Source organism: Nipponia nippon, unplaced genomic scaffold, assembly GCF_047370975.1.
Source record: "Nipponia nippon isolate SJK-2023a ecotype South Korea unplaced genomic scaffold, ASM4737097v1 scaffold_31, whole genome shotgun sequence".
NCBI lineage: Eukaryota > Metazoa > Chordata > Aves > Pelecaniformes > Threskiornithidae > Nipponia > Nipponia nippon.
Window position 1 is genome coordinate 1,131,177 of NW_028262349.1, and position 20,848 is coordinate 1,152,024.

Here is a 20,848-nt window from a genome sequence, read left to right on the forward strand (position 1 = left end):
CCCTCGCTGTCCCATTGGGGCTGGCAGCGGCACAGCAGCAGCTGCGCCCTGGCACGCAGCGCGGCACCAGGCAGGGCTGGGACGGGCACGGGGAGAGCTGCCAGCTGGGGCCCTCCCGGGGGCACCAGCACCGCGCGGGGCTCAGCCTCCCCACCGCAGGACCATGGCTGCCCCGGGGCACGGCTGCAGCACTGGAGGGTGGGGACGGTTTGTCCCCCCACCGGCTGTGCCATCCCCGTGTTTGCACAGCTGAGGAGTTACAGAAGAGAGCGAGACCTTTGTCCAAGCGTGTAATCAGCCACAAAGCCAGCCCTCGGCCGGACCTTACAGAGCACAGGCAGGAGGGAGCCGGGACGGAGCTCTCCCTCAAGCGGCAGCCGAGGGCCAGGGGCTCTCCCCAGTGGGACCCCCGCCCCGGGGACAGCCTGGGACCCGCGCAGCAGCCTGCGGTTGCAGAAACCAAGGGAGAGGCCTGGGGGTGACGGCTTTGCCGAAACCCCCACCAGCCCAGCGCCACGGGACGAGTTAGAGCCCGGACGCACTGGAGCGCGGCTTCCCCCGCAGCGGTGTGAGCCCCGCCGGCCCCTCCGAGGGGTTTTCTCCGTCCTGCTCCCCTCTGCCCGGGCCAGCCTAGTCCTCGGCGGGCAGCCGGCGGTGTGGGAAGCGCCGCTGGATCTCGGTGCGCACGTCATCCTGCGCGGGGAGAGAGGGGGATAGGGGAGGGCTGTGCCCGGGGGGGTCCCACCACCCTGCCCCGGGAGCCCAGGGCACCCGTCCTCTCCCCAGCACCCCGGTCCTCACCGGCCGGCCGAGCTGTCCCAGCAGCGGGAGGAGGCGCAGCAGTTCCTTGTCCTGCGGGTCCCCCCACCACCTCGGCACTGGGATCCAGTTGGCAGCCTGGGGAGAGAGGGCGAGCGCTGGCCATGGAGGAGCCGCCGCAGCCGTGGTGCTCCCGGTGCACCCAAACCACCGCCCCGGTGCTGCCGGTACCTGGGTGGGGAAGCCCTGGATGGTGTGGTCCAAGGCCACCGTCTTGGCCAGGTCCCTGCCCAGGCGGGTCAGGTCCTTCCAGTAGCAGCCCCGGGCGCAGAGGCAGTCCCGCTGGGAGAGGCAGTGCCTGGAGGGGGAGGCAGAGCCCGTGGGGACCGGTCCCTGCCACAGGGGAGGTCCCCAGCGGGGTTTCACCAAGGCCATCACCTGATCAGCTTCTTCTTGGGGTCCAGCACATCCAGGACCTTCTTGGCGTAGTCCTGCTTCGCGGTTGTGAAGATGAAGATCTGGGGGAGCAGGCGGAGGTCCCTGCGCAGGCTGCCCGAGTCCCCCCCGCCCCGCCGCAGCAGCGGCGCCCCGCCGGCTCTCCGCAGACCCCGGGGAACACAGGGGCTCCAGGTACCTCGTAGGTCTTCGAGAGGCTCTCCAGGAACTGCTGCACGTGGGGACGCAGCTTCACGTGGACCTGGAAGGGAAGAGCATCTCCAGGCAGCCCCAGAAAAGGACCAAAACACCAGCACCCATGTCCTGACATCAAGGTGACCCCCAAGAGGAGGGCCAGCGCCCTGAGCAGGATCCCAGGGGTCTCTCGGCCACCCTCTCCCCTGGGATTTCAGCCCCAGGGGCCCACTTCTCCTCCGGCTGCTAGGGAAGGGCAGAGGCACAGAGGACACGTGGACACCGTGGCTCTTCACAGCCCTGAGCCACAGCCCCGGGGACCCAGCACCCCGCTGTCCCACCGCCAGCACATGGGCGCCCACCTCGTAGGAGTCTCCCTGGAAGACCGTGGTGAAGGTGGCCGCGGCACCGCGCTGCCAGCCGGCGAGCATGGAGGAGCAGACGAGGGTCCCCTCCTGCAGGGCGGGGAACAGAGTCAGACCCTGGCCCCGGGGCCGCAGCCCCCCCAGCCCCCCCAGCTCACCAGCTCCAGGACCAGGCTGCGCTCCAGCGTGCTGCGGGTCTTCCGGGGACCTTCCCTGCCGGGCGCCGGGGCCGCGGGGACCAGCCTGGCCGGAGGAAGGCAGAGGGTCGGCGGTGCAGCAGGGCCGCGGGGACCCCCTCCCGCATACTCACAGGCTGGGGGCGGCGAGGTCCTGGCGCTCGTCCGCAGGGAGCCCCGAGAAGTAGGCGCCCCTATAGCAGGGCTGCAGCGGGGGGCTCGCAGGCTCTGTGGGACAGAGGGGTCCCGTCAGTGCAGCCTGGGGCACCCCCCTCCCCAGGCAGGGATCGGCCCCAGGGGCTGCGCTCACCCCTTTCCCTGGGGCAGGGGGGAGCAGACGTGGGCCTGCACTGCTCCCCTTCGAGCCGCAGCTTTGCCAGCCGGCCCTTCCTGGGGGTGACGCGTGCCAAGGGGGGACACGGGACAGGCTGCCAGGGGTCCCAGCCCCACAGTGGGCAACGCTCCCCCTGGTCCCCTTCTCTCTGCCGGCTCCTGGCCCGCTGGCGAGCCCCAGCCTTGGTGGCCGAGAGCCCCAGGTCCCCGCTCCTCTCCCTGCGGGGTCTCTTTGCGTGCGGGGTGACTGTCCCCAAATCCGCCATGGCGGGGACAGCCAGACAGGGACACTCCAAGCACGGGACGCCCGAAGGTGACAGTGCAGAGCCCCAGCCCCGGGGCTACCAGGCATTGCTTGCTCCGAAAGAGCTGCTGGAGCTGGGGGTGCTGCCCCACCCCGGGGACCCCCGAGGACCCAGCAGACCCTCCCCCCCAGCCAGGGACAGACCCCCCCAGCAGCCCTAAAACAGCCATGGGGGGTGGGAGGGGGCACTTTTATAGGGTGGAGGCACCTTTCCAGCCCTAATCACCCCAAGGTGCCTCCACCTGTGCTCCAGAGCACCCAGGCGTTACTGGGACCAGCTGGGGAGCCCAGTACAGAGCCCCAGCTGCCCCCAGGGCTCACCTCTGGCTCCTGGTGATTAATTACCCGTTGCGCTAAGGACCCTCCTGGGCTGGCAGCCGCCACCCGGGGCACCCCAGGGCACCCACCCCAGGTACCCCCCTGCTGCAGCCCCAGCCCTGTGCCCAGTTTGGGAACAATCACCAGCAACACGAGCTGGGAGAGCTCAGCCCTTCCCCAGCACCGGCTCCAAACCCAGCCCCGGCTGGGTCCGAGACCACCCCAGGAGCCCCGAGCGGGCGACGCACCCCAGGGTGCCCAGCGCCACGCTCCCAGGGTCGCCGTCCCCGCAGCACCCCGGGCACGTCCTGTCCCCGTGTGGGCCCCGTGGCTGCGCCCACCCGCCCGCGGGTTGGGTTACGGGCGAGGGGGCTCCGGCACAGGGAGGCACCCGCTCGCCTCCGCCGGAAGGGAGATAAGCGGCGGGTCCCCGACCTCGAAAGGCAGAGCCTGGCAGGTGTCCATCTCGGGGACAGGGACACGCTGCCGGGCGGCTGCGTTGTGCCGGGGGCTCCGCAGGGGGATGCGGGAGGGGACCCCCTGCCCGGGCACCCGCGGGTGGGGAGGGCATGGGACGCCCTGGGCCGGCTCCAGGCGGGAAGGGGCACGCAGCGAGCGAGGTGATATACAGGTTTATTTTCTGCCAAAAAATAAATTACCACCCTCCTCCACCCCCCCGCAGCCAAGCGACCCCAAGGACGGCGAGATGCCCGGCACGGGGCGGAGGGCAGGACGGGGGCCCCGGGGGCCCCAGCGCCTCCATGGCCATGGACGGGGCTCAGCGCAGGGCAGGAGCGTTTCCAGCCCCCGGGTTCACCCTTGGGGTCCCGCTGGCCGCCCCCTCCCCAGGCGATGGAGCCGGGGGGCTCAGGGCGGCCTGGGCGGGGGGCAGTGCCGGGCTGCCTCCCGCACCAGCCGGTCCTCGCGGGGCGTCCACGGCCGGGCGTAGCCGTCGTCCTGCAGCAGGATGCGGTTGAGCGTGCGCTCATAGTTGACGTGCCGCCGCGCCATGAGCAGGTACTCGCCGCCCTCCCGGAGCGGGGGGCAGCCGCAGGTGTTGGGCACCCACAGGTACTCCCGGGGCACCAGTGGGAAGCGGTGCCGATACGGCGTTTTCACCTCCACCTCGTAGCGCGTCTCCTGCCCCACCAAGCGCCATGCCAGGATCCGGCCCTGGAAGACTGCGGGGCGAGCACAGGGCACCCTGAGCCGGGCATGTCCCCCACCATCGCCCCGAGCCCCTTCCCGTCCCTGGCACTCACCAAAGTCGCTCTGGCAGAAGTGCCGGATGCGCTGGGAGCGTCCCTTGGCCGGGCGGCACCTCCCGCATCGCCCTGTGGGGGCAAAGCTGCAGCGGTTCAGGGGGGAGAGGGGACATGGCACCCCCAAAACCCCCTCCTGCGGCGGAGAGGGGGGACACGCCAGGCTCCCAAGGGTCCCGGGGAGGGTTAAGTCAGGGGGCCCTTTTTTAGGGTCCCCATCTCATGGAGAACGCCTGGGGCTCTCCGGGACCCTCCCTGCAGCAGAGAGCCCAGGGGTGCAGGGACTGTGGGGACCCCCGTGGGGGAGCAGGCACCTGCGGCAGCCCCGGCCCCGCTCCGGCCAGGGGGGCTTCTCGGTGGTGGCTCCATGGCAGAGCCCCCAGGCCGGGGTGGCGGCACGGGGGCCAGGGTGACCGGGGGCTCCCGGGGTGGGGGGCTGCCGGCCCCCCGGGGCTGGGGCTGCCGCAGGGGGCTGGTGTCGCCACGGCCAGGCTGGGGGTGCTCACGGGGCAGCCAGAACTGGTACTCGATGCCAGGATTGGGCTCCTGCAGCAGGACCTGCGTGGGCAGGGGCAGAGCTAAGGGGAGTGATGGGGGCCGGGGGCCAGTTGCCCCCATCCGCACGCTGGCCCTGCCCTCACCATCACGTGCAGATCCTCGTCGGTGGGCCCGGGCGCCTCCAGGCTCTCGGTGCCATCGGGGGCCCGGGCATAGTGCAGCTGGGTGCCGGCTACCTCGTACGGCCCCGGCCAGGCGATGGACCAGTCCCCGTTGAGCACGTAGTGCCCATCACTCGTCATCAGGGCTGCGGGAGGGAGCGCGTCCAGGGGCCGAGCACCGCACGGTCCTTGGGCCCCCCGCGCTGGGCTGGGCTGGGGGCAGCCCGGACGCCTGGGTCCCCGCCGGAGGCCTCTCCCGAGCGGGGAGGGCAGCGTGGGCTGGGAGAGCTGCGGTCGGGGCTCGGGAGAAATCTGCTTTCTTGTAAGAACTTGGCTTCGGTCCCAAGCCGGAGCCAAACCCTGGTGTGCAAAACCCCTCGAGCCCCCAAGCCCTGGTCGCGGCGGGGATGGGGCCCTGGCTGCTTGGGGAGGGGGACGGAAGGGGTCTGGGGACGGGGATCCCGGTCCTGTCCCGTGGTGGCTGGCCTGGCCCCGCTCCAGCTCAGCCCTTCCCAAACCCCACGGCCACGGCCTCTGGAAAGGCGCCGCGAGTGCCAGCGCGTTCACTGAACCCCCGATGCTCAGAACAGCGTCTGAGTGGGGGAACCGGCACGGCACGGCCCCCCCCTGCCCCGCCCTGCCTGCGCCCACGGGTGGCACCAACCAGGACCGGCTGGGATGGACTGGGACTGACTGGGACGGAGACAGGACACGTCCTACCGAGGTAGTTGCGGCTCTTGTCTGTCACCTTGATGTGAGTGGCCCCAGCCGGGATCTTGGTCACGTTCACGTACCCAAAATAACCTGGCGGGGGGGCAGAGTCAGGGCAGAGCCGGGGCACGGCGCGAGGGGACAGCCCGGGGACGGGGGGCCAGGGCTGGGGCGGGAGGGGACTGGGCATGGGGGAGCTCTGGGTCTGGGGCAGCCCCAGCCCCGTCCCAGCCACCAGCAGCGTTAACCCAGCCGGGCCCCACGTGCTGGGACATCTGGGGCACCCGGCAATGGCCCTGGGGTGCCACCCGGGGCCGTCTGTCCTCACAGGCAGCATCGTCCCCACAGCCTGGCCAGGCGGCCTGTGGACACTGGCTATGGACCACTCCGACCCTGGGTGCCCCCAGGGACCTCTGAACTCCCCTGGGGACCCCGTGGACCACAGGGGTGCCCCAGAGACCCCCTCAGCCCCTGGAGGAGAGATACCCTCTGCAACGGGACAAAATCACCCCAGCAAGGGGCCTCCTCTGAGCCCGCTGTCCCTGTCCCCACATGTTGGGGACAGGAAGGGAGCAGGGACGATGTGCCGGCAGCGATGGGGCAGATGGAGAGGGGACAGGGTGACGAGGGACCCAGGCGATGCCTTGGGGACGCAGACAGGAGGACAGGGGAGCCAAGAGCCAAAGCATTCACCCATGGAGGGGGCCGGGGCAATGGTTCATTCACCGGAGGAGGGGTCCGTGCCCTGGAAAAGCCGATGCACGAAGAGACACGTGTCGTGGCCGCCGCCGCACTGGCCGCAGGCGTCAGGCCGCGCGCCCGAGCCCAGGATCCCGTCGCAGCCCACGCTCTGCAGGGAGCCGAGAGGCGGCCTCAGGGTGGGGGCTCAGGGCTGGGGGTCCCGGGGGTCCCGGGGGTCCCGGGGGGTCCCAGCCCCGCGCGCACACACCAGGCAGCGCCCGCTGATGCAGAGGTCCGGGGAGCCGGGGCCGCAGCGGGTGCCGTCCAGCACCCGGCCGAAGGTGTAGTAGAAGTTGTGCCCCACGGCCAGGCAGTTGAGGTCGCAGACGTTGGGGGCTGCCGGAGCCGGGCGGGAAGGGAAGGGGGTGACGCCGGTGGCAGCCATGGCCCCCGGTCAGCCCGGCGATGCCACCCGCCACCCCGGGACTCACCTCCATGGAAGGGCACCCAGCGGTACCGGGCCGGCGTGCCCAGGACGGGCTTGTTGTCGTAGAGGGAGCACTGCATGGCACGGAAGGGCACCGAGCCGCTGGGGCAGCCCTGCGGGAGCAGCAACATGGAGCCCCACGGCACCGGGACTGCAACTGCGACCATGCTGGTGCCGTGGCCCTCGCAACGCTCACCTGGAGCTGGCAGAGCCGGTACTGCCGCGGGTCGCCCGTGCACGGCTCCTCCTCGGCAGACCTGTGGCCACAGCGTCAGCGCAGCGGGGCCGGGGCTTGGCCCCCTCGAGCATCCCTGCCTGCACCCGGCGTCCCACATGGCGATTCTCCCGGTCTCCGGGGCCAGGCCACCACCGAGCCACGGAGCTGCACCGGGCTGGGAGTGATGCATCCCCATGGGGGAGCAGGAGCAGGGACCACGATGTCTCGCATGGGGCTGCATCCTGCACCCCAGGATGGGGGCGGCAGGGTCCAGCTCCCCCTGATCCCTTCCCCTCCGAAATCAGGCTGGCATTTGCCCAGGGCACAGCGCGGTGCCCGGGGCCTGCAGGGACGCGCGTGGAGGCCGTGGCAGAGCCGTGTCGCGGGGCGTGGGTGCTGCGGGGGGAGTGGGGACACCCCGGGGGGCCGTGCTGCCCCAACCCCCACTCACCGCAGGCACCTCCGGGTGCGGAGGGCGACGCCGTCCCCACAGGAGCTGGAGCAGGAGCTCCAGGGTCCCCAGGGCCCCCAGGCGCCCCGGGCCGGCTGCCGGCGGGGTCGAGCAGGGGCTGGGGGCTTGGGGACCCGCACCGGCGTCCCCAGGGCTGGGCCCTGCATGGAGGAAGGTGACGGTCAGCGCCGGGGCTGGGCTGGAGCAGCCCGGGGGTGCCGCCGTGCACCCCGAACCCCTCACCTGCGCGGTGCCGATGCCGCAGCCCAGGCTGAGCCAGGCCAGGAGCAGCAGCCGCCACGGCCACGGGCGCCTGCGGGAGCAGAGAGCCCTGAGCCCCACCGTCCCCAGGGAGCGGGGGGCCGGCAGCGAGGTGTCCCACATCCTGGCATCGGTGCCGCCAGCGCTGTCGAGGCGGGGGCCACCACTGCATCCCCCACGGGGACCCCAGCGAGGGGGAAGGAGGCGAGATGGAGGCGAGACGAGACGCAGCGGGAGGGTCCCCGCCGCCGCCGGCACCAGCCGGGGATGTGGGGTCTGGTGCCACAACGGCAACGCCGGGGCCTCCGACCCCGAGCAGGGCCAGGCGGGGGGGTGCAGCCGAGCGGGCAACGCCACGTCCCGCACATGTGCCCACGCGGCTCCGGGCACGGGGAGACGGCACCACCGCACCCACGGTGGGGAGCTGACTGGGCTCGCTGCCTGCCGGGACAGGACCAGACCTGCGCAGCGGGGCCCCGGGACTCCATGTCGCTCCCTGATCCGGATCCGGCCCCGCCATGGGGGGAGTGGGATGGGGGGCAGCAGGGGACCCCCCGGGGCCCAAAGCGCCCGACCCTGGAGTGCCCAACCTGCCCAGCCGGGGGGTGCAGGGGGTGCAGGGGGTGCAGAAGTCCCAGCCCCGCGTTGGGGAATCCCCCAGCCGAGCCGGTTTCCTCCCGCCGCACAGCTCCCACGGGGACTGGGGGATCGCGAGTGGCCGCCCGCAGCCCCGGACGCCTGGGTCCCCCTGGCACGGCAGGGGATGGGGTCGCGGGGGGGTCCCGGTGCCGTCGCTCCGGGGCGGGGGGTCCCGGGGAGGGTCCTGTGATGCCCAGACCCCGCTGGCGGCCGTGGCGGGGGGCACCCCGTGCCTCAGTTTACCTGCAGGAGCGGAGCTGACCCCGGGCAGGGTGTGGAGGGGGGGGAGTCTTGGGGGGTCCGCGAGGGGTTAAGCAGAAATCAGGACCTTACCCGGTACCGTGGGGTCCCCTGCGGGGGACCAGGCAGCCCCGATACCCCCACCCGGCCATGCCGCCCCTCGTCCGGGGCGTCCCAGCGGTTCAGTCCTGGCCTGGCGTCTCGGTGGCGGGGAAGGGGGACCGGGGACGATCGGGCATCGCCTGCGCAGCTCCAGGGGGGGCCGGGCGAGGCTTTTTTCCCCCCCCTCCACCGCTCTTCTCCCGTCCCTCCCCGCTGCGTTATTAATATCCAGCCCCAAAGGTGCGCCCAGCCCTCCCCGGCCGCCCATTAACCCTTCGGGGCCCGGAGCTCTGGTGGGTACAGGGGGGCTGGGGGGGTCCCGGGGGGGAGCAGATGCTGCGCAGCATCTGCGTCCCCCCGGGACCCCCCCAGCCCCCAATGCAGTGAGGAAGGGGCAGACAGGACCCCCTCGCTTGGGGTGTCCACCCCCCCCTCGTACCCAGCACCCTTGGGCCCCATAGGGCACCCCCAGCCCGGAGGCGAAGGGGTTACAGTGACGGGGTGTCCCTGGGGGTGTCCCCGTTTGCAGGGCAGGATGGTCCGGGGGCACGCAGGGGCTGAGCTCCCCGGGTGGTACATTGAGGACAGGGAGAGCGGGATGCTGTACAAACGGGGACGGCTCCTGGGAGAGGTAAATCCCCCATCGCCCCGGACCCTGCACCCCCAAACAGCCCCTCAGCCCCAGCCAGCACCCCCTCCCCGCTGGGCACCCCGAGGGGCTGCAGGGGGTCCCCGAGGCGTCCCCACATCCCCTCTGGGGAAACCGAGGCAGCGGAGGGACGTGGGGACCGAGCCAGAGCAGGTGCCTGTGGCCAGCCGGGTCCCCCAGGCTCCCTGGCCCCGGTGAAGGGCACCCCAACACCCCCTTCTGCCGCGGCCTCTCGCCCCTCGGCTCACTCCCACTCCCCCGGGTTCGTCCTCGCAGGGCACCTTCGGGCGCTGCTACCAGCTGACGGAGGTGGCCAGCGGCAGGGTCTACGCGGCGAAGGTCATCCCGCGGGCCCGGCTCGCCGCGGTGGGCATCGGGGAGAGGGTGAGTCCGGGGGGGCTGCAGAAAGTCCCCAGGGAGGGGACGCAATGCCCACGGGGACCCCGCAGCCCTGCCCTTGCCCCTTCTCCCTCCTTCCCGGGTTGCTGGGTGGGTGCCCATCCCCGTCTCCCCGAGGGGGCATGCTGGGGGTCCCCGGATCCAGAGGGCTCCCGGGGGGCTGCCAGGCTCACGCCGATGCAGGTGGAGCGGGAGCAGGAGCTGCACAGCCGCCTGCGCCACCGGCACATCGTCCGCCTCCACGGGCACTTCGCCGACCGCAGCCACGTCTACCTGCTGCTGGAGTACTGCAGCCGGAGGGTGAGCGAGCGCCGGCACCCCAAAACGGAGCATCCCTGCGCCGGGGCTTTGCCAGGCCCCGAGCTGGTGCCTCGCTCTGTCGCCAGTCCCTCGCCGACATCCTGCGGGCCCGGGGGCGGCTGACGGAGCCAGAGGTGCGGTACTACCTGCGGCAGATCATCTCAGGGCTGCGCTACCTCCACGGACAGGGCATCGTCCACCGGGACCTCAAGCTGAGTGCGTGGGGCAGAGCCGGGGCGGCAGGAGGGCGAGCGGCACCGGCCCCGCTCTCGGGCTCATCTCCCTCCGCAGGCAACTTCTTGGTGACCGAGAAGATGCAGGTGAAGATCGGGGACCTGGGGCTGGCGCGGCAGGAGGCACCGGCCGGCCGGCGCTGGGGGTGAGTGGGGCCGCGGCGCTGCCGGGGGGTGCTGCCGGGCCGGGGCTCACCCTGCCCGTCTCCCCAGGGCGCTCTGTGGGACGCCCGGCTACCTGGCCCCGGAGGTGTTGGACCGCAAGGGACACGGGGTGCCCTCGGACGTCTGGGCCGTGGGCTGCGCCATGTAAGCGGGGTCCTGGAGGGCGGGGAGGAGGGCAGGGGGTGCCCCCGGCCCTGCTGAGCAGCCGGACCCCCCCAGGTACGCGGTGCTGACGGGCAGCCCCCCGTTCGAGGCGGCTCAGCGGCAGGAGCTGTACCGGCGCATCCGGGCGGCGCGGTACCCGCTGCCCCCTCACCTCTCACCCCACGCCCGGGACCTCATCGCCCGCTTGCTGGCCCCCGAGCCCGCGGAGCGGCCCAGCCTGCGGGACGTGCTGGACCACGGCTTCTTCACCCAGGTGCGGGGCCGGCGGGGGCCACAGCCCCCACGGATGCGGCAGGGACGGAGGGTCACTGCCTCTCACTCCCCAGGGCTTCACGCCGGAGACGCTTCCACCCCGCGCCTGCCGCTCAGTGCCTGTTTTCATGGGACTGGATCCACTGTGCAGGCTGCTGCGGGGGGCCGCCGCGGTGCTGGTGAGGTGGCCGTGCCAGGAGTGCCGGGACTGAGACAACCATCTTCCCCCGCAAAGGAGCAGCTTCCTCGGCAGGACCTGAGCCATGCAAACATCCGCTTAGGAAAACCTTTATTAGTGCTAGGAACCGTCTAAAATCCAGTCATTGAAACAAGCAGGGTGGGACGTGACCATTACGAACGGCGCACACACACCAGTTTGCCCTTAGAAAAGGTTAACAGAAAAAAAACCAAACCAAAACCAAACCCAAAAGGGACCTCTCTTCCCCGCCAGCCTGGGATGGGGACGAGGAGCTGGGGGGGCGAAGGCGCGGCTCCGAGGAGCCCGGGGCCACCCTGGGGATCACCCAGGCACAGGGAACGGCGGCGCCTGGGGAGGCATCAGGTCCCCCCGCGCTGCCTGGCCGCAGCCTTCGGCAGCGCCTCTCACCGCACCGCCCGCAGCAGGGACAGAGTTATCTGCGGCCTGGGAAGGAGGCAGGAAAGTGCGCGGTTTCCCTGTTCAGCTTCAGTTCTCTCCCTCGAGAGAAGAGGTCTGAAAGAAAACCCTGAAAGCTCAGTAAACCATGACACTTAAAACACCCACAGCGTCAACGCGAGAGCGCCCGGCCCTGCGCAGCCGGCGCCCGGGACAGACACTCGCCTATGCCTAAAACAGAGGGTGGGGACAAAGACAAGATGCTCAACGTGGCCCCAGCAAGCACCAAGGAGCCACTTCGCTGCTTACGGACCCGTCCACATGTCAGCGCAAGAGGGGACCGGCGAGGGAGGGTGGCACCGGCCCTCCCGTGTCACCAGGGGGGTCTGGGGGAGGGAGGTGACAGCAACGACTTTGTCTGCACTTGGGGCGAGCTTTCTTCCAACGCTCTCATCAGTGGCTGCGGGGAGGGAGGCCGGAGCTGCTCCGGTGCCGCAGCCCAGGTGAGAGGAGCAAGGGGAACGGCCCAGCCGGGGAGGGAGCCGCAGCGCGAGAGCCTGGGGAGGGACGGCAGCTCCCACCCGCAGCCCAGGCCGGGGCTGGGATGGTGGGTGCGAGCGCGGGCGCTCGGCCTCTCGCCAGCACCCTCCGTGTGCTCAAACCGCAGAAGAGCTACGGGGACCGATCCCGCACCCTCAAACGGCGTCACACAGAGCGGCCGAGGCTGGAGGTGAGGTGGGACACCAGAAAATGAGATCTGCCCTCAGTACCACATCACCAGAAATCCCTCACACTGGCCGGAGCTCACAGCTCCCCTCCGCGGTCCTCGGCTCCTCTCCGCTACCGAGGAAGCGGCCTACCTCCCTCCTGCCCCGCACACTCGCTGCTAAAAACCCTTCCCAGCCCATGCGCGATTCCTACGTGAGCGAAACCAGAAACCAGCCTTTGCCCTTGGGGTCAGCGCTCCCCTCCGGCAGCTCCGACCCACAGCCCCGCACGCGTCGGCAGAGCCGCCCTCCTGCCTGCTCGGGCACGGTGGCACCAGGAGGAACGGCACTGCAGAGGCGAGCAGAGAGCAGAGGAAGGCACACCATGCCATGCCAGGCCATTCCACGCCACGCGGGCACCGGTTTTAAGGTTCTCGGGGAGAGGGGAAGAGCCGGGGGGCAGGCGGCACAGCCCGGCTGCTCCCAAGGCTGGGCAAAGGGCTGGCTGCCATCCCCCAGCTCAGCGCCGCACCCAGAGCCCGGCCACTGAAGGCCTGGCACAAAGCCCAATTGGTATTTTTATCCCCGGCATCCGTGTTGTTTGAAGGCGTCTGCTTTTTTTTTTTTATTTCCACAGCCCTCCCCTGTCCCACCCTGGCTCAGAGGTGACAGCAATAGCAACGCTCTGCTGCCACGACCCGAGCCCAGCAGGCATCGGCTACCCTATGATGGCCCCGGGGTCCCGGCAGCTCCGATACAGCCTGGGGGAAGGTACAACCTCCCGAGGACGCCTGGCAGCGCGCGGGGCCCAGGCCATGCTCCCCAGCCCCCCTGTTCTGGGAAGAGCTGCACCGGCCATCTCTGCCCCACTCCCAGGCCTGCTGCCCCGGCAGGAACGTCCGAGGGGCTTGCGGCAGGACGCTCCAGTAAAACCAATGGTTTTTAAGTTCTGGGATCTCCCCATCTTTATTCCGCAGCCGCCGGCTGCCCAAAGATGGGGAGAGCATGACCCAACGCAGCTTCTCAGGCCGCTTGTTTCGTGCTCAGAAGAGTAAGTCTGCCCCAGGGCACGAAACAAGCCAAGCCTGGTGGGAATTCTCATTTCTTAAAAAGAACGGATTTTAAAACAATGGTTCAAGTTTGGTAATTCCTCTCACCCTCCTCCCCGGCTACGAATGAGGCCGAAACTCACCCTCGTGCAGAAATCAGGTTCAAAGTTCAGCCAATTTGTTTGGGCTACCGCCAGCCCATCCCCCGCGGGGGGTGACAAAGGCAATTCAGCTCCTTTTGCAGAGCTGTCACCGCAGAGCCCTGGACCAGGGCTGAATCCGGCTCCTGAAGCCCGGGGCGAGCTCGGAGCAGGATCCTGGAGGAACAGCTCCAGGCGGGGGCTGGCCCAGGACACGTTTGGTGACAGAAGTACCGGTATCGCTTGGCCCGAGAGGACTGGTGCGTAGACAAAGGAGCTGGCTTGACTCAAACGGGCTGGAGCAGCTTCTCAGCAGGCTGAAGGCAGTGAGTTGCTCTCCACCTTCAGTCCTTTGCTGGCCAGGAAGGCGTCCTGCTTGGGCTCGCGGCCCAGGAACTTCCTCAACATGTCAAAAGCATCCAGGGAACCGCCGGGATGCAGGATGCAATTCCTGTAATCCATGCCCACCTGCAAGGAGAGAGAGACGGGGGTACGCATAGGACACCCGCCCTCCCACCGCCGCTGCCGTCTCCCACCACCTCTGGCAGGGGAGGCAGCCCCTGCCCCTCGCCCAGAGGCGCAGGACATCCTCCCTACCTTACAGTTCATGATCCCCTCCTGCTTGAAGCGCGTGTGGAACATATCCATGGAGTACACTTCGCTCCAGAGGTAGCCGTAGTACTGGGCGTCGTAGCCTCCAGCCAAATGGCCAAACGTAGCGGGCATGTTTGTACCTTTGCGGCAAAGAAAGGGAAGGGGCGTTAACGGGAAAGGCTGCTGGAACTGCCCACAGCATGGAAAAACCCCTCCGTGCTGCAAATCTGTCAGAGCAGGCGTTGGGTCAGCTTGTTCACAATCCCAGGGGAAAGGGGGAAGAACCGTCCAGTTACTTTTGTACGGTTTCAGCCCTGCTTTTCCTGGAGCCAGCAGAAACTGTCCCCATTGAGCCAGCCTGAAGCACCAGCCTTGAAAAGAACCTGCTGAGCCAAGCTTACAGGCCAGGCCTAGAGAGACAGCGAGAGCGGGACCCCCCAAGCCCCTGGGTACCTGGGGTGGCAGGGACGCCCAGCACCTCTTCACACAGCCGGGCAAACACCTCCACGGGGTCGACCTTCGTCTGGGTGTGCAGTGCCTGGTCCACCTTGGCCAGGACGATCTGGCGCAAGTTGAAGAGCCCTGTTCCCAGGAGGAGGAAGCAAACTGAGCTCCTGCCTGCAGGCAGGAGCATCTCCGAGGCCAGGTCGCAGCAGGGCAGGCTGGGGGGCTCCCGCAGCTCTCCCCACACCCAACTTCTGATCCGCTTCCCCAGAGCGACCCAGTTCAGCAGCCTAAGCTGCAACACCCCTGCCTGCAGATGATCCCTGCCTCCCCCGGCACCTCTCCTCGCTCTGCCACTCCCAGCACCTCCTGCCACACCACCCTCGCTCTTCCCAGACTAACAGCAGGCAGACGTGGTTCCTTCCCCCCCCATCCTCTCGGTCCCCCCAGGGAGCAAGACAAAGCCTCTCCTCTACCTAGCCAGGTCACCAAGGGTCCCCTTCCCCTCCCCACACAGGGGGGACACTGCGGCGAGGCTCTGCCCTCGCTGGGGACAGCACGCAGCCCTCACTCCCCTCCTGCCCCTCTTCGCTGGCTCCTGCTTCCCGCCGCAGGGACCCACCCGTGTTTGCCTGCCGGGATTTAATGAGCTTCTCCAGCAGCTCATCAGGGATGGGGCTTCCAGTTTTGTAGTGCCTGGACATGCGCAGCAGCGGCTCCTTCTCCCACACCCAGTTCTCCAGCATCTGCGATGGTGCCTCGACGAAGTCCCGCTCCACGTGTGTCCCACTGAACATGGCAAACTCCGCCTAGGAGACACAGCCAGCTCAGAGCAGGGCGTCATTTAACCCCACAGGGGAGCACGACAGGGGAAAGGTAACAAACCAACCCTCTGCCAGCCCAGCCAGGCCTCACCTGAGAGCACAGCTGGTGCATGACGTGCCCAAATTCGTGGAAGTAGGTCTCCACCTCGTCATGCTGCAGCAGGGAAGGCGCATCTGGCGTGGGCTTGGTGAAGTTGGCCACCATGGCAGCCACCGAGATCTGCCGGCTGGAGTCTGGCAAGAGGCAGCCCGGCTGCAGGCCGAAGCAGGCTGCGTGCCCGTACTTCCCTTCCCTAGGCCAGGAAGAGGAGACTGTTACACGGATCCTGCCCCACAGCCAGCCACGAGTCACCGCTCAGCGCAGAAACTCCTGGCGACGCTGCGATCCACACCAACCCTGTGCTCCCGGGACAGCCCTGCCCGATTACACGCCGCTCACTCCACACAGCCACGCATCTGGGAGCGGGACGGCCTCTCCTCTTCCCCAGGCACACGGCAAGCTCTGCTCCCCCTGCCCTAGCCCTCCTCCCTCACTTCACGTTGCCCGAGGCCTCACCGTGGGTACAGGTCCAGGTAGAATTTGCCGATGGTCTCCCCGGAGGAGGTGTCCTTCACCGTGTAGAGCTGGACATCCTCGTGCCAGACCTGAGCCTTCTCTTCCAGATGGAAGGTGAGCCCCAGCAGCTCCTGGTAAATGGCCAGCAGGCCTGTGGTGACCACCTGCATGGGGAAGTACTCCTTCAGCAGATTCTGATCCACGCTGTACTTGGTCTCCTCCACCTGGTTCATGTAATAGCGCATGTCCCAGGCATTGATGCGGTTGTCAAACTCCAGGCCGCGCTTCTCGCATTCTTTCTTTTTCAGGTCCAGGATCACAGCCCGTTCCTTCTCCCCGAGGGGTTTCAGCTTCTGGGCCAGCTCATCTGGGAAACGAAAGGCAGGCAGGGTTAGTGCTCAGGGCTGAGAGCCGCACACCCGGCCCAGCGCACGCCCCTGCTCTTCCCCTCCACAGCCAAGGGCCGTACCCAGGAACGTAGCCACTGTCTTGCTGCTTTTAGCCATGTTCATCTCCAGCACAAAGTCCGCGTGCGTGTTGAAGCCCAGGAGACTGGCTTTCTGAGCACGCAAGTCCACCAGCTCCTTGAGGATCAAGCAATTTTCCTGCAAGGTAAAGTCAGACAAAGAGTGAAGCAGGGTATGCAGGTGAGAGAGGAAGCACGAGCCCCAGTGTGGAAAGAAGCACAAATCTCAGACGAGACCCCTTCAGTGCCTGGACCTGACCTGCCATCCCTTCTGGCCCTGCTGGCAAGCAGCAAGGCCCACCCACCTCTTTGCACCTGGAGTTGAACATTTCCTCCACCTTCCTCCTCGTCTCGGGCACGTAGCACTTCTTCAGGAGAGGGAAATAGTGCGGGTATTTCAAGGTGACTTTCAGCTTGCCATCCTCCGTCTTCTCCAGGGAGTTCAGGAAGTCCTCAGGGAGCCCCCCTGAGAAAAGAGCAGACGGGGACTGATGGAGAGCCCAGGCCTCTCCAGAAATACCAGCTCTGGGACCGAGCACAGGAACAGGCTCTTGCTCCTTGGCCAGAGTCATCCAGGCACTCAGGGCCACACCAGCAGAGCAATAAACCTGAGCGCTCCGTACCTAGTTCCTCCTTTGAGAAGGGCAAGTAGGTGGTGTCTTCGTTGAGGTTCTTGTTGAAGTCTATGCAAAGGACGCTCAGCTTTTTCTTAATAGCTTTGATTTTCTTTAAAATATAGATGAACAGAGAAAAGTCAGTCCAAAGGGGGAAGTCAAACAGCTGTTTGACTGTCTTTCACCGTCTCCAGCCAGCAGCCTGCCCGCCGAGTTGCCCAGCGGTCTGCACTTGGCTTTTATTCAAACGCAACGCTGCAGAATTAATTGCATGCAGGCGCTGAGCTCTCAGCCTAGAACAGACTCCCTTTGATCACACCTGGTAGGAAAGCAGCCACCTCAGCAAGGTCCCAGCTGTCTCCTGCCAGCTCGGGAGCTGCAGGTGTTTAAGCAACAACCTCCTCTACCCTTACTTCATTTCACCTTCTCTTCTATTTTTAACCCAGCCTTGAGCTCCGTGCGCTGGCACAAGAGAAGAGAGGGAGACCCTGAGCAGCTCAGCCCCCCGGCCCGCTCAGCCCGCCCCCAGCCCCGTGGGGCCCCCTCCCTGACCACTTCCACTCCTGAGCTGCGCAGCACCATCTGCAATCTCAGCCTCCTGGGAGCGCCCCGACTCCCAGCGTCAACCCCCCTTTGTCAATGTCACCCCCATCCAACGGAAAGGAAAAAGAGGGGCACAGAGACATCACCCAACGCGCCCAAGGTCACAGGAATCAGGGCTAAATTCAGGCGTCTGAGCCTCAGTTCTCTGCTCTAACGCTACACTGTCCCGTTAGCCCTGCAAGGCCTCCTCTATGTGTGCGTACGTAAGCTCTGTGATCTCACCTCCTGCGTTTCCTCAGGGAGATGGAGACCGTTTCTTTTACCCAATTTGATCAGCCTCTCTAGGTATCTCTTTGCTTCAGGCTTCAGCGAAGTGCTCTCTGCTTTCTCCTGTGAAACAAAACCCATGAGCCCAGGGAACCACAGGGATCAGGTGTTGCAGAAAGTTGGGTCCCGGTGGGAGTTGTGGGTTATTGTAACACCAGTGACCCAGAAGCGGATGGAAACTCCCCACGAGAAGGCTTTGCTTTGGTGCATTAGTTCCTATCCGATTGCTTTAAACATCTCGCTTTTGTGTCGTATCACAGCACTTTCCAGGGCATTGCCCAGCCCCTTCCCCGAGTGAGGCAGGCTGGCTTTACTAAAGCCATTTTACCAAAGGGGTAATCAAGGTCCTGAGCGGGGGCAGAGCCCTCGAACCCCAGCTCCCCAGTTCTCACTAACAGCTGGACCATTCTGCCATGATCACGCAGCAATTCAGTTCCAGACCTGACTCGATATCATTCATTTCTAAGTTCTGGGACAAAGGAAAAGGGTTTGTTGTAATTCCAGGAGGTTTCAGTGCCCTGCTCAGGTGCATCACTGACGCAGCCTCCTCCCAAGCACACACCTGGAGCCAGACAATCCTCTGGTACACGTCCTGCCTCATGCTCATCTCCACGTCGAACTCCGACAGCTTCTTGTCAGCCTCGGTGCTCGCCGCACGGATGTCTTTGCAAGGAGAGACGTGCTGGGGGAAGTCCAGCATGTTCCGACGGACTGGAAAGACAGAAGAGGGATTACGGTGAAGGCAACGGCTTCATGTCCCAGAACTACCGTGAGTGGGAGTGTACACAGAGAGCCTGTGTTAACTGGGAGCCAGTTTGGCAGGCCGGGAGCCTGACCTGCCCGCCCACACAAAGGAAGAGTGAGGCAAGCTGCTGCCGTCGGACAAACCAGAGCTGTCCTCTCTGAGCAGCACTCAGTCAGCCGCAGCACCCGCTCACCCCTTCCTCGCTGCCGAGCACATCTGTCCACTGATTTCCCGCTACAGTTCACCTTTCTCACAAAACTCACACGAATTTCATGCCTGTGAGATCCCAGCGCCTTTGCCCCAGCTATAGCTGGTATCAAGGCTTTCAAGAATCACAGGATTTCTATGCTGGCAGACACACGGGCCGCATCGTTGCGTGACTCCTTTCCTTAGAGGACCGGGCTAAATGTGACAGACCTTCGCTGCAGGCGCTCCTCAAAAGCCACCATGTCCCAGGCGTGCTCTGTCCTGACGTATTTCCATTTTAGAAGTGATAACAGGGAGAACGTTCCCTGCCACCATCTCTGCAAAACCTCAAATAACACAGCTCCAGCGGGAAGGTGCTGCCCTCCTGGCACGAGAACTCTCCACCCAGCAGAAGGTGAGGAGGCAGCAACTCTCTGTTGCCCAGGGAAAGTGCTGACAGTTCTGCTGAAGTTAACATTCCCCCTGCTTACTAAGGGCTTTTCCTCTTATTTTAGGAAAAAGAAATCAGAGAGAAGAAAGAAGAGGCTTGCAGGCTGGCTCCTGCTTCACACAGACATGCCACCTCACAGCCGGGCGGTCAGGACGGCTAACAGATGCCGCGAGGCAGGAGGGGGGCTGCCTGACTTTGGCACTCTACTGCTGTAAATAATTAGCCAGAGATACGGCGAAGCCTGCATCGTTTGCCAGCACGATGCCATCATGGCACGTTACTTTACACGTAACCCCTAAACCACCAGCAGCGTTTAAACAAGGCACGTGGAGAGACATCGACCCGCTGCCTTAGGGAAAAAGTTAGAAAAGAGCTAAAGGTTTCTGAGATCCTCCAAACCATTTCTGTCAACACACGATTTGTTCCCACTAATGCACCTCGACACATAAAAGCAGGAGACAACCTTGAAAACTTGGCTGCTCCTCCCACAGACCATCCTGCCGCCAAAGCGCTGTCCTCGTTTTAGACTCGCTCGTCCGTTCCAAATCTACTCTATTTGTACTTATATCTAGCTGTATAAACATTAATTGGAAAGAAAACCCTATACTGCTGAGGGAGCCAAGGGAAGAAAAGAGGAGATGACAGCACAGAGCAAAAAAAACACCAGAAAATTCTCAGTAACGCGCTGGTTTCCAGAAAGCCCGTACTCCCCGTCGGTGTACGTACCCGTATATTCCACTTCCACGTCAGCCAGCGCCTTGAGAGTGTTCTCGTAGGACACCTCGCCCTGCTCCTGGGAGCCCACCCGGTCGTACACAAGCTTGGTCCTCTCCGTGAGCTCTGCGGCCATGTTTTCTATCTGCTCGGCAGTCAGGTCCCATCTTAGCTGATTTGCCAACAGCCTGGGGGACTGGCTATCCACAACGTTACCTGGGGAGCAAACGCTCTGTGAGATGGAAAGAAAACGTAGATGCGTAGCCAGAGCTCGATAAGAGCACTTAAAGGAGAGGCCCAGCAGACGAACCGATGGGCAACCGGGCTCCTACGGCGGGGGCTGGCGGCCATCAGCAGCCGGGTTATTTCCCGGGCGCCGTTTACCCTCTCAGTCACGGCAGGCCCTTCGCCGAAACCCGACTCCCTCCCCGCCGAGCCCCTGGCAGGGGCCGCTGCCCACGGGAGCGGGGGGGGGGGGGGGGGGGGGAGGGAGGGGGCGGCTGTGGCGGCCCGGGAACAAGCCTGTCCCCTGCCCGGGGTGGGTGACAGCGGGGGCAGCAGGAGACCGCGGCCTTGGGGGGCCGCCGCCGCCCCCCGCCTCCATCGCCCCCTTCCCACGCCACGCCAGCCCCTCGCCCTTGCCCTCACCTCCTCCCCTCCGTCGCCTCCCAGCCCGCCCCAGCCCCCTCGCCGCCCCCCGCCGCCGCCCGGTACCTGTGGGGGGGGCCATGCCGGGGGTGCCGGGAGGCCCCGCTCTGCTGACGAGGCCGGGAGGAGACCGCGCCGGCCCCACGCACGGAGCATGTGCCCCAACCATAGAGGCGGGCAGAGAGAGCGGCCCCCGCCGAGGGATTCTGGGAGCGTGGAGGACTGGGCCGCTCTCCCCTTCCCTTCACCCCATCCGGGCCGGGGGAAGCGACCCACCCACCCGCGCACGTAAAGCCCCATCCCTGCCCCGGCCCTCGGCCTCGGCGGCTGCGGGGCAGCGCCGCGGGAGCGGAGCCCCGCCGGGAGCGGCAACCCCGGCCCGGGGCTCCCGCCCACCCGTTCCCATGGCAACGCCCCCTCTCTATGGTAAAAACAGGGCGGGGCGATAGCGGCGCTCCCGGCCTCTGGCCCCGCCCCCGAATCCGCG

At 66.6% G+C, this 20,848-nt stretch overlaps 4 protein-coding genes across 7 annotated transcripts; 1 reads left to right on the forward strand and 3 right to left on the reverse strand.

The window, feature by feature from the left end:
* Positions 1-294: 294 nt before the first annotated feature.
* LOC148054324 (CTD small phosphatase-like protein 3) lies at positions 295-2,713 on the reverse strand. Of its 2 annotated transcripts, XM_087769510.1 has the most exons (9): positions 2,241-2,659; positions 2,065-2,158; positions 1,913-1,997; positions 1,752-1,844; positions 1,394-1,456; positions 1,198-1,277; positions 991-1,117; positions 802-897; positions 295-693 (listed from the first exon to the last, which is right to left on the reverse strand). In XM_087769510.1, exons 1-9 carry the CDS (start codon positions 2,527-2,529, stop codon positions 631-633), a joined length of 990 nt encoding a protein of 329 aa, XP_087625636.1. In that variant the 5' UTR covers positions 2,530-2,659; the 3' UTR covers positions 295-630. The 2 variants fall into 2 exon arrangements, with proteins under 2 accessions (XP_087625636.1, XP_087625635.1); XM_087769509.1 differs by having other exon boundaries at positions 1,913-2,158; positions 2,241-2,713.
* An 833-nt stretch (positions 2,714-3,546) lies between these two features.
* Positions 3,547-8,767, reverse strand: ADAMTSL5 (ADAMTS like 5). 3 transcript variants are annotated; one of them, XM_087769291.1, is made up of 12 exons: positions 8,587-8,767; positions 7,597-7,666; positions 7,354-7,514; positions 6,882-6,942; positions 6,690-6,798; positions 6,467-6,594; positions 6,244-6,367; positions 5,527-5,610; positions 4,789-4,952; positions 4,462-4,693; positions 4,148-4,219; positions 3,547-4,066 (listed from the first exon to the last, which is right to left on the reverse strand). In XM_087769291.1, the coding sequence occupies exons 1-12, from the start codon at positions 8,643-8,645 to the stop codon at positions 3,753-3,755; spliced, it is 1,578 nt and encodes a 525-aa protein (XP_087625417.1). In that variant the 5' UTR covers positions 8,646-8,767; the 3' UTR covers positions 3,547-3,752. The 3 variants fall into 3 exon arrangements, with proteins under 3 accessions (XP_087625417.1, XP_087625418.1, XP_087625416.1); XM_087769292.1 differs by having other exon boundaries at positions 4,654-4,705; XM_087769290.1 differs by having other exon boundaries at positions 3,549-4,066; positions 4,462-4,705.
* Positions 8,768-9,052: 285 nt separating this feature from the next.
* On the forward strand, positions 9,053-11,037 carry LOC104016289 (inactive serine/threonine-protein kinase PLK5-like). Its single transcript, XM_087769537.1, has 7 exons — positions 9,053-9,226; positions 9,521-9,943; positions 10,030-10,159; positions 10,235-10,322; positions 10,390-10,485; positions 10,561-10,759; positions 10,833-11,037. Exons 1-7 carry the CDS (start codon positions 9,131-9,133, stop codon positions 10,968-10,970), a joined length of 1,170 nt encoding a protein of 389 aa, XP_087625663.1. The 5' UTR covers positions 9,053-9,130; the 3' UTR covers positions 10,971-11,037.
* THOP1 (thimet oligopeptidase 1) lies at positions 11,031-20,663 on the reverse strand. The gene is made up of 13 exons (XM_087769536.1): positions 20,428-20,663; positions 19,726-19,929; positions 18,180-18,328; positions 17,573-17,680; positions 16,757-16,859; positions 16,439-16,599; positions 16,137-16,272; positions 15,668-16,034; positions 15,203-15,404; positions 14,910-15,096; positions 14,297-14,425; positions 13,847-13,983; positions 11,031-13,717 (listed from the first exon to the last, which is right to left on the reverse strand). The coding sequence occupies exons 1-13, from the start codon at positions 20,528-20,530 to the stop codon at positions 13,559-13,561; spliced, it is 2,145 nt and encodes a 714-aa protein (XP_087625662.1). The 5' UTR covers positions 20,531-20,663; the 3' UTR covers positions 11,031-13,558.
* Positions 20,664-20,848: the final 185 nt, after the last annotated feature.

Excerpts from the sequence above, each read along its gene's own strand:
- LOC104016289 (XM_087769537.1), top strand. The coding sequence starts at position 9,131 with ATGGTCCGGGGGCACGCAGGGGCTGAGCTCCCCGGGTGGTACATTGAG. Across the intron at positions 9,944-10,029 it reads TGGAGTACTGCAGCCGGAGG|TCCCTCGCCGACATCCTGCG; the intron begins GTGAGCGAGCGC and ends CTCTGTCGCCAG. Across the intron at positions 10,486-10,560 it reads TGGGCCGTGGGCTGCGCCAT|GTACGCGGTGCTGACGGGCA; the intron begins GTAAGCGGGGTC and ends GGACCCCCCCAG.
- LOC148054324 (XM_087769509.1), bottom strand. The coding sequence starts at position 2,615 with ATGCCTGGTAGCCCCGGGGCTGGGGCTCTGCACTGTCACCTTCGGGCG. Across the intron at positions 1,278-1,393 it reads GCCTCTCGAAGACCTACGAG|ATCTTCATCTTCACAACCGC; the intron begins GTACCTGGAGCC and ends CTGCTCCCCCAG. Across the intron at positions 1,118-1,197 it reads CCCAAGAAGAAGCTGATCAG|GCACTGCCTCTCCCAGCGGG; the intron begins GTGATGGCCTTG and ends CTCCCCCTCCAG.
- ADAMTSL5 (XM_087769290.1), bottom strand. The coding sequence starts at position 8,645 with ATGGCCGGGTGGGGGTATCGGGGCTGCCTGGTCCCCCGCAGGGGACCC. Across the intron at positions 7,515-7,596 it reads GCGGCATCGGCACCGCGCAG|GGCCCAGCCCTGGGGACGCC; the intron begins GTGAGGGGTTCG and ends TCCTCCATGCAG. Across the intron at positions 6,595-6,689 it reads CTGGGTGCCCTTCCATGGAG|CCCCCAACGTCTGCGACCTC; the intron begins GTGAGTCCCGGG and ends CGGCTCCGGCAG.
- THOP1 (XM_087769536.1), bottom strand. The coding sequence starts at position 20,530 with ATGGTTGGGGCACATGCTCCGTGCGTGGGGCCGGCGCGGTCTCCTCCC. Across the intron at positions 16,860-17,572 it reads TCCCTGAGGAAACGCAGGAG|AAAATCAAAGCTATTAAGAA; the intron begins GTGAGATCACAG and ends TATATTTTAAAG. Across the intron at positions 13,718-13,846 it reads AGGGGATCATGAACTGTAAG|GTGGGCATGGATTACAGGAA; the intron begins GTAGGGAGGATG and ends CTCTCCTTGCAG.